The sequence below is a fragment of the Acaromyces ingoldii genome, assembly GCF_003144295.1.
Source record: "Acaromyces ingoldii strain MCA 4198 unplaced genomic scaffold FA10scaffold_3, whole genome shotgun sequence".
Taxonomy (NCBI): Eukaryota; Fungi; Basidiomycota; class Exobasidiomycetes; order Exobasidiales; family Cryptobasidiaceae; genus Acaromyces; species Acaromyces ingoldii.
In genome coordinates, this window is record NW_020290249.1 from 256,568 (window position 1) to 276,421 (window position 19,854).

Sequence of the window (19,854 nt, forward strand, 5' to 3'; positions counted from 1 at the left end):
GGCCGACGTGATGGACGGCCCTCCATCTCCAATCCCCCCAAGTTGACTTTCCTCCTCATCACTCTCACGAAAGTAGTGGGGCAAAAGAAGAGAGGCACACGAAAAAATGGCGGCACAAGCGCAAGGAAAGGAGGGCGTGCCTTCCTCAGCGGGACACGCAGCCGCATCCAAGATCCTCCCGCTGGAGCTCATCGACCGGTGCATTGGTTCGAGCATCTGGGTCGTCATGAAGACCAACCGCGAGTTCACGGGGACACTGCTTGGCTTTGACGACTTTGTCAGTGAGTCGTCGCTGGACTGGCGGCAGTGTACCGAGAAAGGTATTTCGTGGATGGCTGACAGTGCGTGGCAAGACATGGTGCTGGAGGACGTGACAGAATAGTGAGTGGAGCGTCGTCCTGCACTGAGAAAAAGAAGTGCGCGCGCTGACATCCCGCTCTGACAACAGCGAGACAACGCCAGAGGGCAAGCGCAAGAAGACGGCTCTCTCTCAGACACTCCTTAATGGCAACAGCATCTGTCTAGTGAGTGGCCTGCTCTCATCTGCGCCGACATGGTCTTGCGCTGACGTTTTACAAAAGCTCATTCCGGGAGGGCAAGGGCCAGAGGACGAGTAGAAAAAAACAAAATGACAATTGTACACCTAGAATGATCAGACTGCAGTGGACTGGTCCGAGGACGAGGAAGCGGACGAAGGATCGACCTTGAGGGAAAAGTCAATGTGCTTTGTCGACTGGTGGATGGCGCTCGTGCTGATGATGTCGATGGCTGCATGAAAGAAAGGAGTGTAAGGGTTTGATTTACTAGAAAAGCAAGGAGAATCAGACCCACCATCGTCGACGTGGCCACCGGCGACATTGTCAATGTCGATGCCCCCGCTGCTCTCGAGGAGGAAGCTCCGGCCACCGGCGACGCCGCGGCTCGCATGAAGCTCCGTCTTGAGGCGCTGTGCGCACTGCACCAGCGCATCGCCCGTGAGATTGTCGAGCATAATGACGTCGGCTCCAGCCTTGATGGCCTCGACGGCCTCGTCGTACGACTGCACCTCGACATCGATGCGCTGGGAGAAGCCGGCGACGGAGCGGGCCTTTTGGACGGCATTGGTGATGCTGCCGGTGGCCCAGATGTGGTTGTCCTTGAGCATGACCATCGACGAGAGGTCGTAGCGGTGCATGTCGACGCCGCCCACGACCATGCCGTACTTTTCGACGAGCCGGAATCCTGTCGCATGCCTTGCGTCAGTCTCTGCGGCGCGTTTCGGAGACAGGAAGCAGACTCACCGGGCGTAGTCTTCCGAGTACCGGCGACGATGCCCTTGAAGCCAGCGTTGCGAGCCTTGTCGAGGAAGGCCCTTGAGCTGCGAAGAATTGGTCAGAGGAGCAAGAAAGAATGAGAAGGCGGCCCACTCACGCCGTGGCGACACCACTACATCTGGCAAGGGTGTTGAGGGCCACCCGCTCACCCAGGAGCAGGTTTCGGACGGGACCCTTGACGACAGCCACGACAACCCTCTTGCCTCCGTGCAGCTGGATCGCATCGCCTTCCTTAAACTTCCACTCGACGGTGCAGCCGAGCTGATCAAAGACGGCATTGAAAAAGGGGACGCCGGCGAGGATGCCCGGTGCCTTTGCGAGCAGATGCGCCGTGCGAGGCGCATCGCCCACGACGAAGCCGCCCCAGTCAAAGGCGGGGCAGTCCTCGGCGAGCCAGGCAGACACCTGTGTCTTCCAGCTGGGCGGCAGCAGCGCAGCGTAGTTTGGCAATGTCATGCTTGCTCAGGGTGTCGTCGGAGGAGAGTTGGGAAGCAGCTTGCTGCTTGCTGCGAGTGATGAGGAAATCCAGTCGCCAAATTCGGGACTCGGCCTTGGGCCGCGGAGAGAGAAGGGAGGACACTCCCACAGCGAGAAGAATGAGCCAAAATCAGAAAATTGAGACTAAAGCGTCGTCGCCGGTCTGTCGCGACGCACCTCTCCCTTGGAATATCTCCGAGAAGAGGCTGACTGGACAAAGACAATGGTTCTCCGGCGCACCCCGTCGGTCTTTGGACCGCATGGAGTGTCAGCTCTGGCCCGGCGGGCGTACTCACAGGCGACGACTGGGGGTCCATCGACGTCACGAGCACGTGCGACAAGGGCGACGCTCGTCTTTGCCGGCGCAGCACTGACCACGAGCGGGCTTCTTGCCTGGCGACTCAGGGAGCCGGGCCACCAGAGTTCAGTGGCTTGCGAGCCAGTGCAGCGCAGTTCTTCAAGCGTCAAGGTGGGTCTTCTGGCTTAATCTTTCAGGCACAAAGGATGGGAGGCTCACAGTGCCAGCCTATTAGGCCGCTCCCCAGATTGCGCACCTCGACGAGGCGGTGATCCACGATGTCAGCGCACCGATGCGGACGCGCATGGAGACATACGTCAAGCTGCTCCAGAACCGCATCGTCACTGCATTGTCCAAGGAGGAAACGGGTGACGCGGGCTTCCGCATCGACCAGTGGCAGCGTAAAGAGGGCGGTGAGGGCATCTCGTGCGTGCTCCAGGACGGCCAGACGTTCGAAAAGGCCGGTGTCAACATCTCAATCGTGCACGGCAAGCTGCCCCCGCGTGCCATCCAGCAGATGAGCGCAGACCACGCCGGTCTCATGGAAAAGATTGGCGACGAACTCGACACGAGTGGTAAGGCCGGCGGTGGGATGCCCTTCTACGCGACGGGGCTCAGCCTCGTCGTGCACCCTCGCAACCCCTACGCGCCCACAGTCCATTTCAACTACCGCTACTTTGAGCTCACCCACCCGCCCACGCTTCCTGATGGTTCGCCCAACCCACGCTACGACGAAAAAGACCCGCTCAAGCCTGTCGCCTGGTGGTTCGGTGGCGGAACAGACCTGACGCCAGTCTACCTGTTCCCCTCCGATGCACGGCACTTCCACGGCGTTCTCAAGGAGACGTGCGACCGCAACGATGGACACTTCTATCCCACGTGGAAGAAGTGGTGCGACAGCTACTTTTGGATCCCGCACCGGGGCGAGTCTCGGGGCGTTGGTGGCATCTTCTTTGATGACCTGACCATCGGTCATGGCGAGGAGCAAGGGGCCAAATCGACACTGACAGATGCGATTCGGGGAGGTGCAACGGGCGAAAAGGTGCCGCTCAAAGATGGGACAAAGGGTGGGAAGACGATTGAGTCAGAGCTGCCCCAGACGCGCGAGACGCTCTTTACCACGGTGCGCTCCCTGGGCGACGCATTTATCCCTGCCTACCTGCCCATCCTGCAGTCGCGCAAGGCCATGCCGTATGGTGAGCGCGAGCAGGCATGGCAGCGCATTCGGAGGGGTCGCTACGTCGAGTTCAACCTTGTCTACGACCGCGGCACCAAGTTTGGCCTCCAGACGCCCGGCGCGCGCATGGAGAGCATTTTGATGAGCCTGCCCCTGCTGGCGAGCTGGGAGTACGGGCACAGCTACAGTGCAACAAACATGGACATGCCGCCTGAGGAGGACGACGATGAAGAGGGCAGACGCGAGCGGGAGACGATGAATGTCCTCCGCAAGGCGCGGGAGTGGGTGTAAGATAGCATGGCAGAACAATCAAATTAAGGAAGAAGGATAGAGTGTCTACAGAGAGATGCGCTTGCTTGCTGAGGGATAGCCGTCGAGCTTGGGACCCACTGCCTCTTTGCCGCTGAGCTCGATGAGTAGCAGACGAGTCTGAGCCGTGACGAGAAGATGGCCCTTTGGCTCGACAAAGGCCAGATTGACGCAACCGCCATCTGGGATGTAGACGCGAGCGAGGAGTCGGCCTGCAGATGACCAGGCGTAGAGGCCGTCGGCTGTGCATGCATAGACATTGCCGCGGATGTCGACCTTGATGCCGTCGGCTGGCAGAGGGAAAGCTAGCATGAGGAGGTGGATGGGGCTGAAGTGTGTTTCCGAGCAGGAGACTCACCGATGCCTGTTGGGACGGCTGCAAAGAGCCTTTTGTTTTCCAGGCGGTCCTTCACGACGTCAAAGGCGTAGCTGTGAGGAAGACGGTTAAAGTTGAGTCTAAGGCTTCAGCTGCTTGCTGAACATACTAGAGGGGAGACTCACATGACAGCGGGAATCTTTGGTCGGTTGGGCAGGTCACCGCCCTGTGTCGAGCCCGTCTCAGTAATGTACAGCGTCCGTTGATTGGGGCTAAAGACGAGGCCGTTGGGCGTCACGATGCTGGCATCGACCATGTCCAAATCCCCAGTCTGCGGATGGAAGCGCCAGGTGGCCTTTGGCAGCTCGACGTCGGGGCGGAAGTTCTGCGTTTGGGCATAGTCAGCATCGGTGAACCAGATGGACCCCGACGAGGCGTGGACGACGACATCGTTTGGCGCATTGAACTGCTTGCCAAAGGCGTTGTTGAGCAAGATCCGGCTGGCTCCGCCGTGGGCAAGCGAGGTGAGGGACAGCCCCCCGGGGAGTTCCTCGCCACGGCCCGAGTTGGCCAACAGCAGGTGACCGTCACCGTACGGCGTTCCTCCGTTTGTCATTTGGATCTCGCTACCTGCTGCGTCTGTGAGATTGACCTTCCGCAGGGCCGAATGTGGCAGCGTCGGTGTACCATTTGACGCCTGCTCGACAAGATCTGCCAGCTTGCCGCGCCAGACGACATTGTTGACCGTGGCATTGGACCGGCCCTGCTTTCCGCCAGCGTCGGAGCAGAAGAAGACGTCGTCGGTCCGACTAAAGTAGACGGGCGCTTCGTGGGCAAACGCATAGTCTTGCTCGTGCACAAGCACTGTCAGCTTCGGCGATCCACCTAGAATAACGCGTCCTGCATCATTGAAAGGCTCGAATGTCGCATTGAACGACGTGGGTTGTTCTGCAGAGGAGGCAGCGGACAGAGCGGGCCAGGGCGAAGAGTAGTTGCGCGAAGTAAAGGGAAGGGGAAGCACGCTCAGATCGGCTAGTCTCACGGCGCGCAAGTCTGTTAAGGTCGTCGCGGCAACAGCTGCGCTCGCTGCCGCGAGACAGAGCATGGACAGGCCAGCCACATTTGGCATCGTTGTCGTCGTCGTCGTCTTGAAAAGCATTTCATTCTTTACGCGAAACCAATAAGAAGAATTCCCCACCTTGATTGAACGTCACCGTGCTTCCCGACTTGGAGTTTAAGCTCGCGCACCTCGCAGTGGAGCTAGCTTGGGCCACGGTCGGCCGAAAAGGGTAAGTAAATTGGAGCACGCGCCAACACCAAACCAACACTGCCCTTTGTGTCCTTCTCGACTGCCGCACAAACAACCATGTCACTACCGAGCGCCATCTCTGCCGCCGCGGCGCACACCGAGGGCCTGCCCACGATGCTCATCGAGGAGGCCTACAAGGAGTACCCTAAGCCTGAGGGCATCAAGTTCACCTATGGAACTGCTGGCATCCGCACAAAGGGCGACATCCTGCAGAGCTCCTGCTTCCGAATGGCCCTCATCTCGGCTTTGAGGAGCAAGAAGCTGGGAGGAAAGATGGTTGGCGTCATGGTGACAGCCAGCCATAATCTTGAAGAGGTGACTATGCTACTCTTTGAGCTCACAGAAGACAAAGTGCTCACCTTCGACCTGTAGGACAACGGCATCAAGGCCATTGACTCGAGGGGCGAGATGCTCGAGTCGTCCTGGGAGCCCTACTGCACCGAAGCCGTCAATGCCAACTCTGCCAAGGAGCTCATCGCCGTATTGGACCAGCTTGTCAAGACGTGCAAGGTCGATCTGTCCGTTCCAGCTTTGGTCATCTACGGCCACGACACGCGGCCGACTTGCCCCATGCTCGTCAAGGCCGTCGTCGAGGGACTGGCCACGATGGGCGCCACCGTCATCGACGCTGGCCTCAAGACGACGCCTCAGCTCCACTACCTCGTACGAGCCCACAATACACAGGGCACGCCCGATGCGTACGGTGAACCTACCGAGATGGGCTACTACGACAAGCTCAGCAAGGCTTTCGCCAAGCTTGTGGTGAGTGGCGGGCGAAAGAGACACTTCTGTCTCAACGGTCTTCGCCGCTATTGTGCCCTCTGTATCCTTGTACTGATACCACGGCTTTCCAGGCTGGCAAGCCGCCAAAGACGACCCTCGTCGTCGACTGTGCCAATGGTGTGGGTGCGTATGCGCTGATGCAGCTGCAGCAGCACATTCCCGAGTCACTCCTCAAGGTCAGAGCGCTGCGGACGGACATCAAGACGCGGGGCGCCCTCAATGACGGCTGCGGTGCCGATTACGTCAAGACGAACCAGCGCCTTCCCCTGGGCCTCGAAAAGGAAAAGGGCATCGAGGCGGGCCAGAGGCTGTGCTCCTATGACGGCGACGCCGACCGCATCGTATATTACTACCTCCGCGGCCCTCCCCAGCAAAAGGAGAGCTTCAGGCTGCTGGACGGCGACAAGATCGCCAGCTTGGCCGCCGATCACCTCAATGACCTCGTCAAGCGCGCCGGTGTTGCCATTGAAGTTGGCTGCGTCCAGACGGCCTATGCCAATGGCAGCTCGACAAAGTACCTCGAGCAGGTGGGTACTTCCCTTCACTGAAGCGCCCATAGCATTGCCAAATGCTGACCTTTTGGATGCAGCGCGTGCCCGTTACATGCACGCCCACCGGCGTCAAGCATCTCCACCACGCGGCCGAGCGCTATGACGTGGGCGTCTACTTTGAAGCCAACGGGCACGGGACGATTCTCTTCTCGTCCGAGGCCCAGCAGAAGATTCACGAGACATCGCCCTCCTCTCCGGCGGCAGAGGACGCCCTGGAGCAGCTCAAGTCGCTCATCGACCTCATCAACCAGACCGTTGGCGACGCTCTCTCGGACATGCTCCTCGTCGAGGTCATTCTCCGCACCAAGGACTGGGATTGCCAGGAATGGGACAGCGCATACGAAGACCTGCCCAACAAGCTTCTCAAGGTCAACGTCAAGGACCGTTTCATGTTTGTCACCGAGGACGCAGAGCGAAAGCTGGTCAAGCCAGAGGGCCTCCAAGCCAAGATTGATGAGCTCGTGGCCAAGTACAAGGATGCCCGGAGCTTCGTCCGGCCGAGCGGGACAGAGGACTGTGTCCGTGTGTATGCAGAGGCTGGTGTCGCCGGCGAGCTCAACTCCTTGGCAAACGGCGTGGCCAAGCTCGTCGCTGACTTTGCTGCCTGATAAGCTTCCTGTCTCACAGTATATAGAAAATCCGCTGCCTATCTCATGTAAATGCAAGGGAGATGATTGAAAGCCAGGATGACATTCTTGTGCGCAAACAGACATTCTACCGATGACTGCTCATTCTGTCTTGTCTCAGCGATGACCTTGTCTCGAATTTTTCAGCGCGCTCTGCGACCGCAAGAGAGTATCAGAGAAGGAGCGAGAAGCCAACAAAGACTGGACCGGCGACAACAGCAGTCCACGAGGCCAGCTTGAGGGCGGGGAATGCACCGTCAGTGTTGGAGGTGCGCTCGGCGTTTGGCGATGTCGAGGTGTCCTTTGCGCTGCTCTGAATCGACGCGGGCATGGCCCCGCTGAAGTAGTCATCTCCGCAAAGCGAGGTGAGGTTCTGTTGCACAGCATCGTAGCCCGTCTGGTTGAGGAGAGACTTGTAGAATGGGTCGAGCGTCCTAGCAACGGCACGGTTGCAGTCGTTGCATGTCACCGTCTTGTTTTCCTCCATCATCGACACTTGCGCCAATTGCAGGGGATCCATAGCGGAGCTGATCGTGAGAGGCTGGCCAGTGGCGTTCTCGTAGGCTCTGTCACAATGTCCCATTCTTGTTAAGCGTGGGCTAAAGTAGGGATAATCGGGTCCGTCTACTCACTGGAGGCTCTCGACGATGCAGAGCTTGTCGCCATCGTTCTTGTCTTCAAGGCAGACCGCGTCGCGGAGATCGTCGTAGTGCGAGAGGAGCGCCACGATGGTCTGTGCGGCGTTGGGCGTGTCTCCGACCGGCTGCGAGAGCTCGCTGCTGCAACTGTCCGTGAAGGTGCCGTTGATCTTGGACAGCGTGGACTGAGAGCAAGGCTCCATGGGGCACAGACTCTTGCTCAAGTAGCTCTCGATGACGGGCACCAGGCTCGAAGAGGTGTCTGCGCCCTGCAGTTGCCCAGTGAGGCCATCCGCGTGGAGGCACGAGGCCAGGTCCTTGTCAGACAGAGCTGATACGAGCTTCTGGAGGCAACCTTGAGAGACGCCGCCAGTGCTGCCAAATTGGGCAGAGACAAGCGACGAAGAGCCGAGGACAGCGAGGCTGACGAGGGACGTTGCAGCAAATCGGACCATTGTTGGGCGTGAGAGAGAGACAATCGTGTGAGGGACAATGGCGGGCCAAATGATGAGGCTCGCATCGCCTTTATATCGCCCAAGTCACTTCTGCTCAAGAGATAGATCTGCCGATTTCCAAGCGATCCTCGTCATCTTGTTGAGCTAGCGTACAAGCGAAACATATGCAAGTATAGCCATTGTACCATAACCTGCACAAGGGGGTTGCTGGCGGAACAACTGTTAGGAAGATGGCCTGTGATATCAAGGTAAGAGGTTGTAGATCTCAGCACTGAGGGAGAGCAAGGAGAAGGAAAAATTTAAAGCTGCGCAATGCAGGTACCTTTTCGACTTGGCGCTACATATTCTCAATATGTGGCGGAATACCGGCGCTTGGCTCTACAACTCAATCGTGTGCACAGCAGCCATGTGCTCAGTAATCATATGCACAGCAATCATGTGCAAAGCAAGACCATTGAAGAACAACTTCAAACAACAACACTAGCTGATGCACCGACCTCGTGCTTGGTTCACTATGAGCTCCTGCTTCGGTCCCACTCACCATCGCCTTCTTCCGAGAATGACGGTAGCAAAGTAGCGGTGCTGCCTAGTGTGGATGGCGGTGCTGTCTGGTTGAACAGCACCAACGTGAGTGCACCTTTTCCACGTCGAACACGCGGTCGGAGCACAGCATCGTGCTCTGCGCTTTGCTTCGAGCACTCCCACCCTGCCGAAATTGAATTATTGCCCACACCTTCCATGTGTATCGACTCAAGAGTGCCGGGAGACAGCGCGGGTGGAGATCCCGGTCCCGCCGGCGGACAAGAATAGCGGTACACAAATAGCCTGGAAGAGACAACAATGGCACCACTGGCAACTAGCCTTGTCCATCTGCGTGTTCTTTCCTTCTCACACCGTCCCTGATTCATCTACAAAGCAAAGACCGCCGCGTGGTCTAGCATGACAGCCTAGGGGAGAAGACATAAAAAAAAATTTGGCCACGCGAGAAAGTCGGTCCGTCGAAATTCTCTGCATTCCAAAATCTAAAACAAATAGCGTTTGACAGGTTCGCCGGACCGCATCCGGTCATCATCGACGCGGGTTGTGCACACACCGTGGCATATCTTTCGTCAAAGCAGACAAGTACAGGGCATTTTAGCAAAGCCAGCGCGTGGCTGTAGGGCCGGTACCCTGAGTTGGACTGGAATTGGAGTCGGAGGAGGGGAGCAGCGGACGGAGAGATATGAGCCAAGTTTCCCACGAGACCCATCCGTAACACGAGCACACCGTCACCTTCATTGTTGTTCTCTTTCCGCATGCGGACTCTCGTGAGGCCAAAGAGGAAAGAGCTGGGAATGCAACTTATTGATTTTATCGACGAGACAGGCAACGGGGGGAAGATTCCGGGCACCCATCCCCTCATATATAACCATCTTGGCCGAGACAGACCTGCTCTCTCATTCCAGCCACTGTTTTCTACCGCATTGGAACAGCTTTCTCGCCCATTTGTCAAGGGCAAGAAAGGGGGGTCATAAAGCTACACTCCGCCTCCACACCCCCAGCACTGACTAACCTTCGGCGGGCACGGCAAGCAAGGGTGAGTGTGCTCTAGTATATTCCCATGCTTGGTATTTCGGCATTGGATGCCAAGGAGAGGAATAGAGGGGGTCAAGATATGGGCCTGTGCCTTTGGAAATCAATCTATTCTGAAGAAAATAGGGCTTTGGGTGGCAAACAAGCCTTGGCAGCTCGCATTGCGAAATATCAGGCCAGCGGAGGGTCCACCCCAGGGCCTCGTCGTACATGGAGTTACCAGGCGGTCTCTGCAGGTCCACATAGAAGCACACTTTATAACCCGAGTGACCCACTCACTTACTTCGTCACATAACCCGCAGACAAACATCCTCTCCCCCCTTCGAAACCGACAATGAAGCTGTACGTCGTCGTCGCGGCCCTTTCGGTCCTTTTGGTCGCTCTCGCCACCGTCACCAGTGGCGCTCCGGTTCCTTCTCGTGAGCACAGAACTTAGATGGCTTTGGCAGTATAAAGGAGCTGACCCTATTTCTCAGCCAACCCTATCCGTGACAACGCCGAGGCTGATACGACGCCACTGACAAAGCGCGAGGTTCAAGAAGCCAGTCGCGCCGAATTCCTACCCTTGGGAAATCACTACATCAAGAAGCGCGACGCAGACGATGCTGCAAAGGCAGATAGCATCCCATCCGGCAACCAGTACATCAAGAAGCGTGACGTCGACAATGCTGCAAAGGAAGACAGTGTGCCCATGGGAAACACTTATATCAAGCGAGACGTCGACAATACTGCCAAAGAAGACAGTGTCCCCATGGGCAACACCTATATCAAGAAGGACGTCGACGATGCGGCAAAGCAATATAGCGTCCCCATGGGCAACACTTATATCAAGAAGGACGTTGATGATGCGGCAAAGCAATATAGTGTTCCAATGGGCAACACCTACATCAAGCGATAAGAAGCCGACTGGAAGCTCATCAATAATAAGTGGTTAAGCAGGATTGTCTGCCGTCCCTCTCGATGTTTTGGGGGTCTTTTCGAGGTCATTGTCTCTTCCCTCTTTTCTCTCTCTCTCTACGACCACACACGACCACGTCCATAATGTGAAATACAAATCGAGGCTGATCCCTCACATGATCTCATTTGGAAGGATGATTGAATAGTGTACAGTTGCAGGGTGATATCGATGGTCTTGTGATTCTCGTCAGTGGTTATTGCGTCTAGTCTTGACTCCCGTCCAGGATTCGTTTTCTGAGAAAGAGGCGATCAGCTCGCCTGGTCGCATAAAGCCTGGGAGAGGAGAGAGACCGACTCACAGTAGTGGCGGCGTTGCCAGCAAATTCCTGCCGCCGCTCTGGACCTCTTTGGGCCATATGTCAACGAGAAAGTAGTCTGTTATGTCGTGAGACAATGCTCAGCAAGAGACCAAGGAGAAGAAGCTGAAGAGACACTCACAAGCATGACCAACAGCGATACCCATGAGGTCGCCGACGACGGCCTTGATGCTGCCCGAGAGGATCCAGGAAAAGGCGACGAGGGACCAGGGCAAGTAGGGCGCAGTAATGATTATGACACCAAATAGGCTTAGTCGGACGTGGCGATTGCGCCTGCTCCAGATGTAGACGAGGACAAAGCCGAGCGGGCTGCCCAGGAAGGGCAGGGTCGCGAGCGGCGAGAGGAGGACAAGACAGGTCGAAGCAAAGACGAGGAGCCAGACAAAGTCGGCCCGCTTTCCTGCGTAGTGGTTCTCCTCGAGCATGCGGGCGTAGCGGGTGGTGAAGACGAGGTTAAAGAGGAAGTCGACACCAAAAGGACCGAAGTAGACGAGCGAGGTGATGATACGCCATACCTGCCCGCGGCCCACGACGAGACGGTACGAGAGAAAGAGCTGCAAAGACGATACGAGACCGACGTACTCAGCCAGCGCAAGCGCAAGCGCGGAGCCAGCCCACACCCTCGTGATGGGCGGGATCGTACCTAGATCGTCCATAGGGTCCGAGTTGGGATCAGTAATGCGAGAAGCAAGCAACGTCAGTCGACGTGGAGTGAGTGAAATTGGCGCAAGTAAACCACGTGAAGTCCTCCACCTTGTAGCCTGGTAGAGCGATCAGATTGGCCGGGCCGACAGACCGGATTGAGACCACACCAAAACAGAAAAGACCGGACCACCATGTCGTCGTTCTTCTCGACACCAGTGGGCGCCGATGCGGCATCACTGTGGGAGCGGGTGAGCATGCTTGCCTTTTAAAGAAAAGAAGTGGATCCAAAACTGACATGTAATGAGTAGCTGAGCGAGTCGACGCTTTTGACGAACCCGCTGAACACGGTGCTGCTCCTCGTGGCCCTCTACCTGCTCCTCTCCCTTCTCACGCCCTACTCAATCACGAACCTGACACCGACGCTCTCTCAGGCCCGCTCGCCTGCAAGAAACCCGTCGACGAGCTACTCGTACCTGCCTGACGTGCACCCGCCTTGCGTGCAATGGAAAAAGTACACGCCCCGGACGCTTGCCGTCTATGATGGCAGCGGCTTCTCTGCCGCCGACAAGAACGGCTCGATGGACGTGGGTGCGGCCGCGAGGAAGCGGGGCGATCCCGACAGGATCCTTCTGGCCATCCAAGGCAAGGTCTTTGACGTAACAAAGGGCGCAAACTTCTACGGACCAGGTGAGTCTCCATGACCTTTTTCGCGAGCACTGTACACACGGACTGACTCTGGAGAGCCACACAGGGGGACCCTATGGCAATTTTGCGGGTCGCGACGCTTCCCGAGGCATGGCAAAGCAATCGTTTGATCTTGGTGAGACTGTATATCTTCTCTTCTCGCACTGGACAACCGACTGATAGATCTGCCAGACATGCTCACGCCCCTCGACCAACCGCTGGACAAGCTCGAGGACCTGACTCCAATGGAGCTCTCAAATATGCGCGAGTGGGACGCCCACTTCTCCGCCAAGTACGGCGTCGTGGGCGAACTCGTCAATGAGGGCGAGGAGGACGACGATGCATGACGGAGACAGACAGAGTGGGCATGTATTGTAGTAGCTCAGCCTATGCAAAATCAAGCTCTCCGTCCTCGATGAGATCGTCGAGGAAAGAGCAAAATGTAAAGAGGGGGAACCCGACAACGTTGTTGTAATCACCGTCGATGGACTTGACGAGTATTGAAGCTTTGCCCTGGATAGCGAAGCCGCCCGCGCGGTCTAGTCCCTCACCAGAGTCGACGTATGCCTGGATAATTGTGCCTCTGTTCTCTGCAAACCGCACCACCGTCTTCTCCGACACGGTGCTGTATAAACAGTCTGTTGAGCAAGCGTGGCGGGGACTAGAGCAACAATTGGCAAAGGACTCACTGGGCTTGGTAGCCAGGGGCCTGCAGCGTTGGGTGGACTACGACAACTCCCGTCACAACTTCGCACTATGCGGTGGAGTCAGTCTTGTGAACAATCCTCGGCCTATTTCTCCTCAACTGAGCCTCACCTCGCCGTCGTTGAGCTCTGCCAGCATCCGAAAGTTGTCGAGGGCATCCAAGGGCTTCTCCATGATTTCTTCTCCCTTGATGACGACCGTGTCCGCTACATTTCCAGCGGCGTCAGCTTTGTCGACCGATGAATGTACCCATTTGCGACTCACCACCAATGACGAGGTCCGGTGGATCATCAGGGCAGTCATGTACCAGGCGCTTGTACACCTCAAGGGCCTTTTGCGTCGCGGTCTCAGCAGGGTACTGATAGGCTGCCTCGCCAACGAAGCCCGTCTTTGGCAGATCCTCCTTGAAAGTCGACGGAATCACCTCGGGATGGAAACCCTGGAGATGCTTAAGACTTGAGCTGCTGCCATATCTCTCTCAAGAGCCAACAAGATGAAAGACTCACGACCGAGGCTAGAATCTCTCTTCTCCGCGGACTCGCCGAGGCCAGCACGACTCTTCTCCCTGCGTCGCTTTCCGCCTGTCAGTGATTCTCTTGCTGCTTCCACGGTGGCCGTGAACGAGTCACTCACCTGCCAGCTTGTTGAATGCCGGAATCCTGAGCGCATCTTCGCTCACTGCTGCTGCCCGGTCCGGCTTGGCCTTTGTCGAGGATCCAGAGCCCATCTCTATCTTTGTCTGACTGATGTCCCTCTGCTCTGCTGGAGAGCGAAAAGTGGAGAGCGAGCGATGTTCTCTCGCGCGCGCGCTTTGACTTCTTTGGCGCGTCGAGGCTGCCAAATTAAGATTGTGCACCTCGCCTACTTCTTCCTGAGACGACGACAGAGACACAGGCGACCAGCAAAATGGCGCCGAGGCCCACCAGGACGGGCCTCGTCTCGCAGCACTGGCAGCTCGATGTCCTCATCGTCTCGCTCGCCGTCAAGCTGCTGCTCATCCCCGCCTACCACTCAACCGACTTTGAGGTCCACCGGCACTGGCTCGCCCTCACCCACTCGCTCCCGCTCTCGCAGTGGTATTTCGACGAGACCTCGCAGTGGACGCTCGATTACCCGCCTTTTTTTGCCCACTTCAGCTGGTTTCTCTCCTTGCCTGCCAAGCTTGTCGATCCAAAGATCATCGACCTTCGCAACGGGCTCGGGTACACAGGAGGCTGGTGCAAGCCATACATGCGCCTCAGCGTCATTGTCACGGAGCACCTCTCGCTCGCAAGCGCTCTCTGGGCTCTCAGCCGACCATCTTCGCAATCTGCATCGGGAACGGCGGAGCAGACATCACCGCCAACACCTCCCCTTGTCGCAGCGGCCATCCTCCTGCACCCAGGCCTCGTGATCGTCGACCACATCCACTTTCAGTATAATGGCTTCCTCTTTGGCATACTCTTCTGGTCCATCTGGGCCGCAAGAGAGGTGGGTCTTCTACAGCCATCGATTGCATTGTTGATTCTGACGATTGATTTACAGGGCCGGCCGCTGCTCTGTGCGCTGCTATTTGCCAGCCTGCTCAACTTCAAGCACATCTACATCTACGTCGCACCGGCTTATTTTGTCTACCTGCTTCAGACCTATGTGCTCAAGCCGCCCTCGGCAGGAGGCTCAGGAGCCATCACGGGTGCCGGCGAACGCCTTTTCACACTTGGTACCATCACACTGATGCCCTTTGCCCTTAGCTTGATGCCACTATTGGCCTCGGGCTTGACGGCAGAGGCGCCCGCAGGATCTTTCGGCATCGTCAAGCAAATGGTGTCGAGGCTGTTCCCCTTCAGCAGAGGCCTCAACCACGCCTATTGGGCTGCCAACTTCTGGGCACTATACACGTTCGCCGACCGCGTGCTCATCAAGCTCGTCGGCGTCATGGCCTGGGCCGACGACGAGAATGCACAGGTCTCTGCCTCGCGCGGCATCATTGGCGACACCGTCTTTGGCGTTCTGCCTCAGATTACGGCGGGCCACTGCTTCCTCCTGACCTTGGCCTTCACCGTTGTCTTTTCGGCCAGGCTGTGGTTCCGACCGACGTACCACTCATTCGTCGAGTCAATTGGCCTCTTCGGCCTCACTTCGTTCCTCTATGGCTTCCACGTCCACGAAAAGGCTGTCCTCGTCGGTCTCCTTCCCCTGACTCTCCTAGCATCGCTCGATTACCGGCTGGCAAGGAGCATCCTCGTTCTGTCCCTCAGCGGCATTGTGGGATTGTTTCCGCTGCTGTACGAGGCAAGAGAGACACCCATCAAGGTCGCCTACACGCTCTTGTGGACCATCATCTTCTTTTCCGGGTTGGGAAGGGCCGTGTACCGTCCCGTTCCAACCAATGTTGGCGTATTTGTGGCCCATTGGCTAGAGGAAGCCTACCTTGTCGGCTTCGTTGCCTTACAGGTCTTTGTCAGTGTCGGTCATCCGCTTCTCGTGGGCTACCTCGCGTCGTCATCGCCGTCGCTGCTGAGCAAGACGGAGGAACACGCACAGGCGCTTGTATCGTCCATTGTTGCAGCCGCTTCTTCTTCTAGCTCTTCTGTCTCAGCATTAGCAGCGTCAGCCTCTGCCGCCGCCACTGCTGCGCCTTCACCCACCGAAGAAGCGTCCAATGCAGCCTCGTCGGTGCTTTCTTCCCTCTCGTCAATCGCTGCTCCGCTCGCCTCGTCCGCGTCCTCGTCCGGCTTCCTCGCCACGGCTATCTCTGTGGCCCGCCTCGCCTCTCCTAAACAGCCGCCATCGCCCGCGATACCTGTGCCAGAGCCCTCAAGCGCCAATCTCGAGTTTCTCCCACTGATGCTCACGAGCGTCTACTGCGCCATCGGCGTCCTCTGGGCCTGGTTTGTGCTTGGCATCCGATATCTCTTGGCCCCGGCGACTGAAGAGGAGAAAAGCGAAGATGCCGCCGCGCCAACTCGGAAGGGCGTTCCTGTCAACGTCTTGCCACCAAGCCCAGAAAAGACAAGAAAGTAGACAGGTTCCTTGAAATGCAATTGAACTTGGTTAAGTACGATACAGAGGCTACTGAGTGCTACAATGTGGCTGTGCGGAAACAGACGGCGATGTCCTGGTCCTTGTCGTGCTTGTGACCTCCCGACGGTGACGGAGGCGGTGTCAGCTTTGTCTCGCCCTGCGCCTCAATATCGATGTGGGCAGACTCGAGCTGGGCTGGGCCACCCCAGAGTTCGTCCATCTCCTCGAGCGTGAGTCCCTTTGTCTCTGGCATGCAGAACCAGGCCCACGGGACAGCGACGGTGAGACACGCTGCAAAGACAAAGTACGTCGACGCGCCGATGCCCTCGAGCATATACGGCGTAGCACGGGCAATGAGGAGGTTGAAGGCCCAGTGCGTGGCCGATGTGAGCGAGGTGCAGTGAACACGCAGACGGGCCGGGAAAATCTCGGAACAGTAGATCCAGGGCACGCCAGCGTAGCTGAAACAGAAGCAGGCGGCGTAGATGTAGATAAAGACAATGGCGCTGTAGGCCGACGAGGGACGGTCGCCTGTGCCCGTGTGTTGCTCGGGATGGGCGATAGAAAGGTATGCGCCGATGTACCACATGCAGATGCCCATGCTGACTGACCCAAACAGGATCATTGTCCGACGGCCAAGCCGGTCAACGACGAGCACCATTGCGATAAGCGTGCACACGAAGCGGACCACGCCGTAGATACCTGTTGCAAGAAATTGCGATGAGACGCCATGGAAGCCGAGCGAGGCGTAGATGCGTGGCGAATAGTAGTTGATGGCGTTTGTGCCGCTCATTTGAAAGAAGATCATGAGAATCATGCCGGTAACAAGACGGGGCAACATGCCTCGGGAGAAGCAGTCACGGTAGGTCGAGAGCCAGTTGGACGGGCCGGAAGGTGCTTCAAACTGAATTTGATCAATAATGCCTTGAAGCTCCCAAGACACATACGGGTGATCCTGGGCTAGATTGCGTACTTGCGAGAGGCGAAGTCGAGCTTCGACTGGCCCGCGCCTCATGGCTGTCCATCGGATACTCTCAGGGAGGAACCACATGCCGATAAAGAGGAGGCCTCCGGGCACAAGCTGAAGTGCAACAGGCACGCGCCATTGGGCCGTGTCACTCTTCATCGTCTGCTGAACGGCGTAGCAGATCCAGAAGCCAATTGTAGTGCCGAGCTGCACGCCAATCTCAAAGATGCCGACGAGCCTTCCTCGAATTTCGGCGGGAGCTACCTCTGCGATGTATACGGGCACAACGGAGGTACAGGCGCCGATGGCTAGACCTCCGAGCACTCGGCCGGTATACATGAGAGCGACAGCAGCCTGTCCCTTCGCAACAAATTGGATCAACGAGGCGATGCAGAACAGCGCGGCGTAAAGAATGATGGACGTTCGACGACCCAACCAGTTGGCGAATGGGGCAGAGACGAAGCATCCGACGATGCAACCGACCTGAAAGAAGGAGACGACTGCAAAGGGAGACGGTCAATGCTGAAAAGGACGAAGGGTGAAGAGCAGACTAACCATTGGCGCTGAAGAAGGTGCGATACGACTGCGACCTATCGACGATATCAAAGTCCACCTTGAAGCTCTCAAGCTCGAGTGTCGTGCCGATGAAGCCAAGATCATACCCATAGGCCAGCGCTGCCATCGAGGAGGTGATGGCGAGTATGTAGATCCTCCAGTTGAACACCTCTCTTGGCGTTTCCTGTCCGTACGACGTAGAGGCGAGAGCGAGGTTGATTTTCTTGGCCATGTCTGCGTTTCCAAGTTCCAGAGCTTGCTGCCTTCAGAGAGAGGGGACAGACGAGCATGCGGGGCCCCATGTCGGAGCAAGCCCATTACTTAAAGGGCAAGAGGTGGAAGGCCATCCTGTGGCATATAGCCCTGGAGAACTGAAAGTGCGGGGAAGGTTGAGAAATTAGGGAAGGTGAGCAACCGTAAAATAAAAAGGAGTGCCGAGGTGCCTTAATCTGACGCTACGCCTGGCTTGCCGACGGAGCATCATTCTCCGGGGCCGATAGGACCGCAAGCTCTCGGATCGGAGCCTCTTCCTCCGTCAAAGCTTTGGTGACAAACGGTCACTCGTTTGCCGACGCAATCACTCAACGGTCAGCATGGAGAGAAGTATATAAGAATGAGGGGGGGAGAGATGTTTGTCGTGGAGAAAACAAGAAAAGATGTCGACGACGACAAGCCTTGCCAGTGCGGCGTCGCGAGAGTGTTCAAGTCAGCCTCTGCTGAGTCTGGCACTGCACCAAGCACCGCGCCGACGTGCCATAAAAGTCACAACAATGCGGGCAGGCACGTCAAAGGGTGTCTTTCTGCGTGCTCAGGATCTCCCTGCCGACGTTGAGAGGTGGCGTAGGATCTTGCCTAAAGTCATGGGCAGCCCCGATCCTTTTGGACGCCAGCTTGACGGCCTCGGTGGTGGAACATCTACCACTTCCAAGCTGGCCGTCGTGTCCCCCAGCAAAAGGCCAGACATTGCCGATGTCGACTACCTCTTCATTCAGGGCTCGGTCACGGGTGCAACTCTGGACATGACTGGTAACTGCGGCAACATCCTCTCGGGCGTCGCGCCCTTCGCCTACGAAGAGGGGATGGTCCACCGGCAACCCGATTCAGCAAAAGGAGACGACGGCGAACTGAGTCTGACGTTGCGTTGCCTCAACAACGACCAGCTTATCCGGAGCTCGTTTCGTGTAACGGACGGTTTGCCCGTCGAGAACGGTGATATGGTCATTGATGGTGTTTCCACGAAGGGGTCGCCCATAAAGCTTGACTTTCTCGACCCGGCCGGATCCATGACAGGTCGCCTCCTGCCGACTGGCTCGCCCACTGACCTACTCGTAGTGGAAGGGCTCACTGAACCCATCCTGGTTTCTTGCGTGGATGCGGCCAATCCGTTCGTCTTTGTACGAATCCAGGATGTGGAACCAACCCTGGTGGGCTTCGAGTCGTCCGCTCACCTTGATAAAGAATCGCTATCACGGAAGGTCGAAGCCATCCGAAGGAGCGCTGCCGTGGTAATGGGTCTTGCCCAAGACACGGTTTCTGCCGCCGCGGTCAAAGGCACCCCCAAGATCTGTCTCGTTGCTCCTGCCTCTCTCGCAGGGAATGGCCACATCATGACAAGGAGCTGGTCGATGGGGAAACCCCATCCTGCTCTTCAGCTCAGCGGAGCCGTTTGCGTCGCCGCTGCTGCCCACATTCCCGGTACGATCCCTCACGAGCTGGTCAAGAGCACCACCGGAAGAATACCCAGCAAACTCCGCATCGACCACGCCTGTGGAACGATAGAGGCAAGCGCGAACGTGGAAGTGGTGCCTGGCACGAAAGAGGTCAAGATCGCGTCGGCGACGCTTTTCCGCACAGCGAGGAGGCTCTTCTCCGGAGAGGCCTACTACGTTCTGTAAAACTGCTTGTAGACATGGTCTCATCGCGTTGTGTGCCAACGAGGGTGAATCGCTTTAAGACCTCTTTGAGAGGCCGAAGCGAATCGCTTGAATCAATGTGTATTTGCCACGGAGCGACGGCACCCGCGACGGCACCGTAGGTCCTTTATCGAAGTTATTGCGGACCTAGATCGCTCGTCCAAGCCTCACTTCCAGCCATCGTCAACGGTCAAGATGAAGTGCAGCGAGCTTAGAGATGCAATACAGCATTCATAGATCTCGACATGAATTTTAATCTAAGCACAGTAACCCGATCGACCCTT

At 57.2% G+C, this 19,854-nt stretch overlaps 13 protein-coding genes across 13 annotated transcripts; 7 read left to right on the forward strand and 6 right to left on the reverse strand.

Moving 5' to 3' along the window:
- Positions 1 to 106: 106 nt before the first annotated feature.
- FA10DRAFT_301151 (Sm-like ribonucleo protein) lies at positions 107 to 617 on the forward strand (the record flags this gene model as incomplete). Its single annotated transcript, XM_025524943.1, has 4 exons — positions 107 to 281; positions 354 to 381; positions 449 to 524; positions 582 to 617. 4 exons carry the CDS (start codon positions 107 to 109, stop codon positions 615 to 617), a joined length of 315 nt encoding a protein of 104 aa, XP_025377045.1.
- FA10DRAFT_266395 (nicotinate-nucleotide diphosphorylase) lies at positions 592 to 1,866 on the reverse strand. Its single transcript, XM_025521475.1, has 4 exons — positions 1,411 to 1,866; positions 1,281 to 1,357; positions 832 to 1,221; positions 592 to 768 (listed from the first exon to the last, which is right to left on the reverse strand). Exons 1-4 carry the CDS (start codon positions 1,767 to 1,769, stop codon positions 653 to 655), a joined length of 942 nt encoding a protein of 313 aa, XP_025377046.1. The 5' UTR covers positions 1,770 to 1,866; the 3' UTR covers positions 592 to 652.
- Positions 1,867 to 1,934: 68 nt separating this feature from the next.
- Positions 1,935 to 3,602, forward strand: FA10DRAFT_251032 (hypothetical protein). The gene is made up of 2 exons (XM_025519587.1): positions 1,935 to 2,259; positions 2,324 to 3,602. Exons 1-2 carry the CDS (start codon positions 2,014 to 2,016, stop codon positions 3,554 to 3,556), a joined length of 1,479 nt encoding a protein of 492 aa, XP_025377047.1. The 5' UTR covers positions 1,935 to 2,013; the 3' UTR covers positions 3,557 to 3,602.
- Positions 3,553 to 5,040, reverse strand: FA10DRAFT_266397 (calcium-dependent phosphotriesterase). Its single transcript, XM_025521476.1, has 3 exons — positions 4,076 to 5,040; positions 3,933 to 4,003; positions 3,553 to 3,864 (listed from the first exon to the last, which is right to left on the reverse strand). Exons 1-3 carry the CDS (start codon positions 5,017 to 5,019, stop codon positions 3,602 to 3,604), a joined length of 1,278 nt encoding a protein of 425 aa, XP_025377048.1. The 5' UTR covers positions 5,020 to 5,040; the 3' UTR covers positions 3,553 to 3,601.
- A 137-nt stretch (positions 5,041 to 5,177) lies between these two features.
- On the forward strand, positions 5,178 to 7,141 carry FA10DRAFT_251035 (Phosphoacetylglucosamine mutase; the record flags this gene model as incomplete). Its single annotated transcript, XM_025519588.1, has 4 exons — positions 5,178 to 5,514; positions 5,572 to 5,961; positions 6,054 to 6,509; positions 6,572 to 7,141. Exons 1-4 carry the CDS (start codon positions 5,257 to 5,259, stop codon positions 7,139 to 7,141), a joined length of 1,674 nt encoding a protein of 557 aa, XP_025377049.1. The 5' UTR covers positions 5,178 to 5,256.
- Positions 7,142 to 7,170: 29 nt separating this feature from the next.
- FA10DRAFT_266398 (hypothetical protein) lies at positions 7,171 to 8,511 on the reverse strand. Its single transcript, XM_025521477.1, has 2 exons — positions 7,792 to 8,511; positions 7,171 to 7,725 (listed from the first exon to the last, which is right to left on the reverse strand). Exons 1-2 carry the CDS (start codon positions 8,250 to 8,252, stop codon positions 7,332 to 7,334), a joined length of 855 nt encoding a protein of 284 aa, XP_025377050.1. The 5' UTR covers positions 8,253 to 8,511; the 3' UTR covers positions 7,171 to 7,331.
- A 1,195-nt stretch (positions 8,512 to 9,706) lies between these two features.
- FA10DRAFT_266402 (hypothetical protein) lies at positions 9,707 to 10,914 on the forward strand. Its single transcript, XM_025521478.1, has 3 exons — positions 9,707 to 9,828; positions 10,127 to 10,243; positions 10,301 to 10,914. Exons 2-3 carry the CDS (start codon positions 10,159 to 10,161, stop codon positions 10,720 to 10,722), a joined length of 507 nt encoding a protein of 168 aa, XP_025377051.1. The 5' UTR covers positions 9,707 to 9,828; positions 10,127 to 10,158; the 3' UTR covers positions 10,723 to 10,914.
- Positions 10,915 to 11,076: 162 nt separating this feature from the next.
- FA10DRAFT_229324 (Der1-like protein) lies at positions 11,077 to 11,754 on the reverse strand (the record flags this gene model as incomplete). The annotated part of the gene is made up of 2 exons (XM_025518785.1): positions 11,077 to 11,156; positions 11,220 to 11,754. 2 exons carry the CDS (start codon positions 11,752 to 11,754, stop codon positions 11,077 to 11,079), a joined length of 615 nt encoding a protein of 204 aa, XP_025377052.1.
- Positions 11,755 to 11,901: 147 nt separating this feature from the next.
- Positions 11,902 to 12,911, forward strand: FA10DRAFT_266404 (cytochrome b5). The gene is made up of 4 exons (XM_025521479.1): positions 11,902 to 11,991; positions 12,052 to 12,430; positions 12,495 to 12,563; positions 12,620 to 12,911. Exons 1-4 carry the CDS (start codon positions 11,935 to 11,937, stop codon positions 12,772 to 12,774), a joined length of 660 nt encoding a protein of 219 aa, XP_025377053.1. The 5' UTR covers positions 11,902 to 11,934; the 3' UTR covers positions 12,775 to 12,911.
- On the reverse strand, positions 12,672 to 13,887 carry FA10DRAFT_266405 (Maf-like protein). Its single transcript, XM_025521480.1, has 6 exons — positions 13,766 to 13,887; positions 13,639 to 13,697; positions 13,397 to 13,571; positions 13,244 to 13,338; positions 13,117 to 13,181; positions 12,672 to 13,052 (listed from the first exon to the last, which is right to left on the reverse strand). The coding sequence occupies exons 1-6, from the start codon at positions 13,857 to 13,859 to the stop codon at positions 12,815 to 12,817; spliced, it is 726 nt and encodes a 241-aa protein (XP_025377054.1). The 5' UTR covers positions 13,860 to 13,887; the 3' UTR covers positions 12,672 to 12,814.
- A 108-nt stretch (positions 13,888 to 13,995) lies between these two features.
- On the forward strand, positions 13,996 to 16,173 carry FA10DRAFT_240323 (hypothetical protein). The gene is made up of 2 exons (XM_025519205.1): positions 13,996 to 14,602; positions 14,657 to 16,173. The coding sequence occupies exons 1-2, from the start codon at positions 14,039 to 14,041 to the stop codon at positions 16,133 to 16,135; spliced, it is 2,043 nt and encodes a 680-aa protein (XP_025377055.1). The 5' UTR covers positions 13,996 to 14,038; the 3' UTR covers positions 16,136 to 16,173.
- Positions 16,174 to 16,193: 20 nt separating this feature from the next.
- FA10DRAFT_301162 (general substrate transporter) lies at positions 16,194 to 17,950 on the reverse strand (the record flags this gene model as incomplete). The annotated part of the gene is made up of 2 exons (XM_025524944.1): positions 17,658 to 17,950; positions 16,194 to 17,602 (listed from the first exon to the last, which is right to left on the reverse strand). The coding sequence occupies exons 1-2, from the start codon at positions 17,887 to 17,889 to the stop codon at positions 16,194 to 16,196; spliced, it is 1,641 nt and encodes a 546-aa protein (XP_025377056.1). The 5' UTR covers positions 17,890 to 17,950.
- A 468-nt stretch (positions 17,951 to 18,418) lies between these two features.
- Positions 18,419 to 19,771, forward strand: FA10DRAFT_266407 (DUF453-domain-containing protein). The gene has a single exon (XM_025521481.1). It carries the CDS (start codon positions 18,428 to 18,430, stop codon positions 19,550 to 19,552), a length of 1,125 nt encoding a protein of 374 aa, XP_025377057.1. The 5' UTR covers positions 18,419 to 18,427; the 3' UTR covers positions 19,553 to 19,771.
- The last annotated feature ends 83 nt before the right edge of the window (positions 19,772 to 19,854 follow it).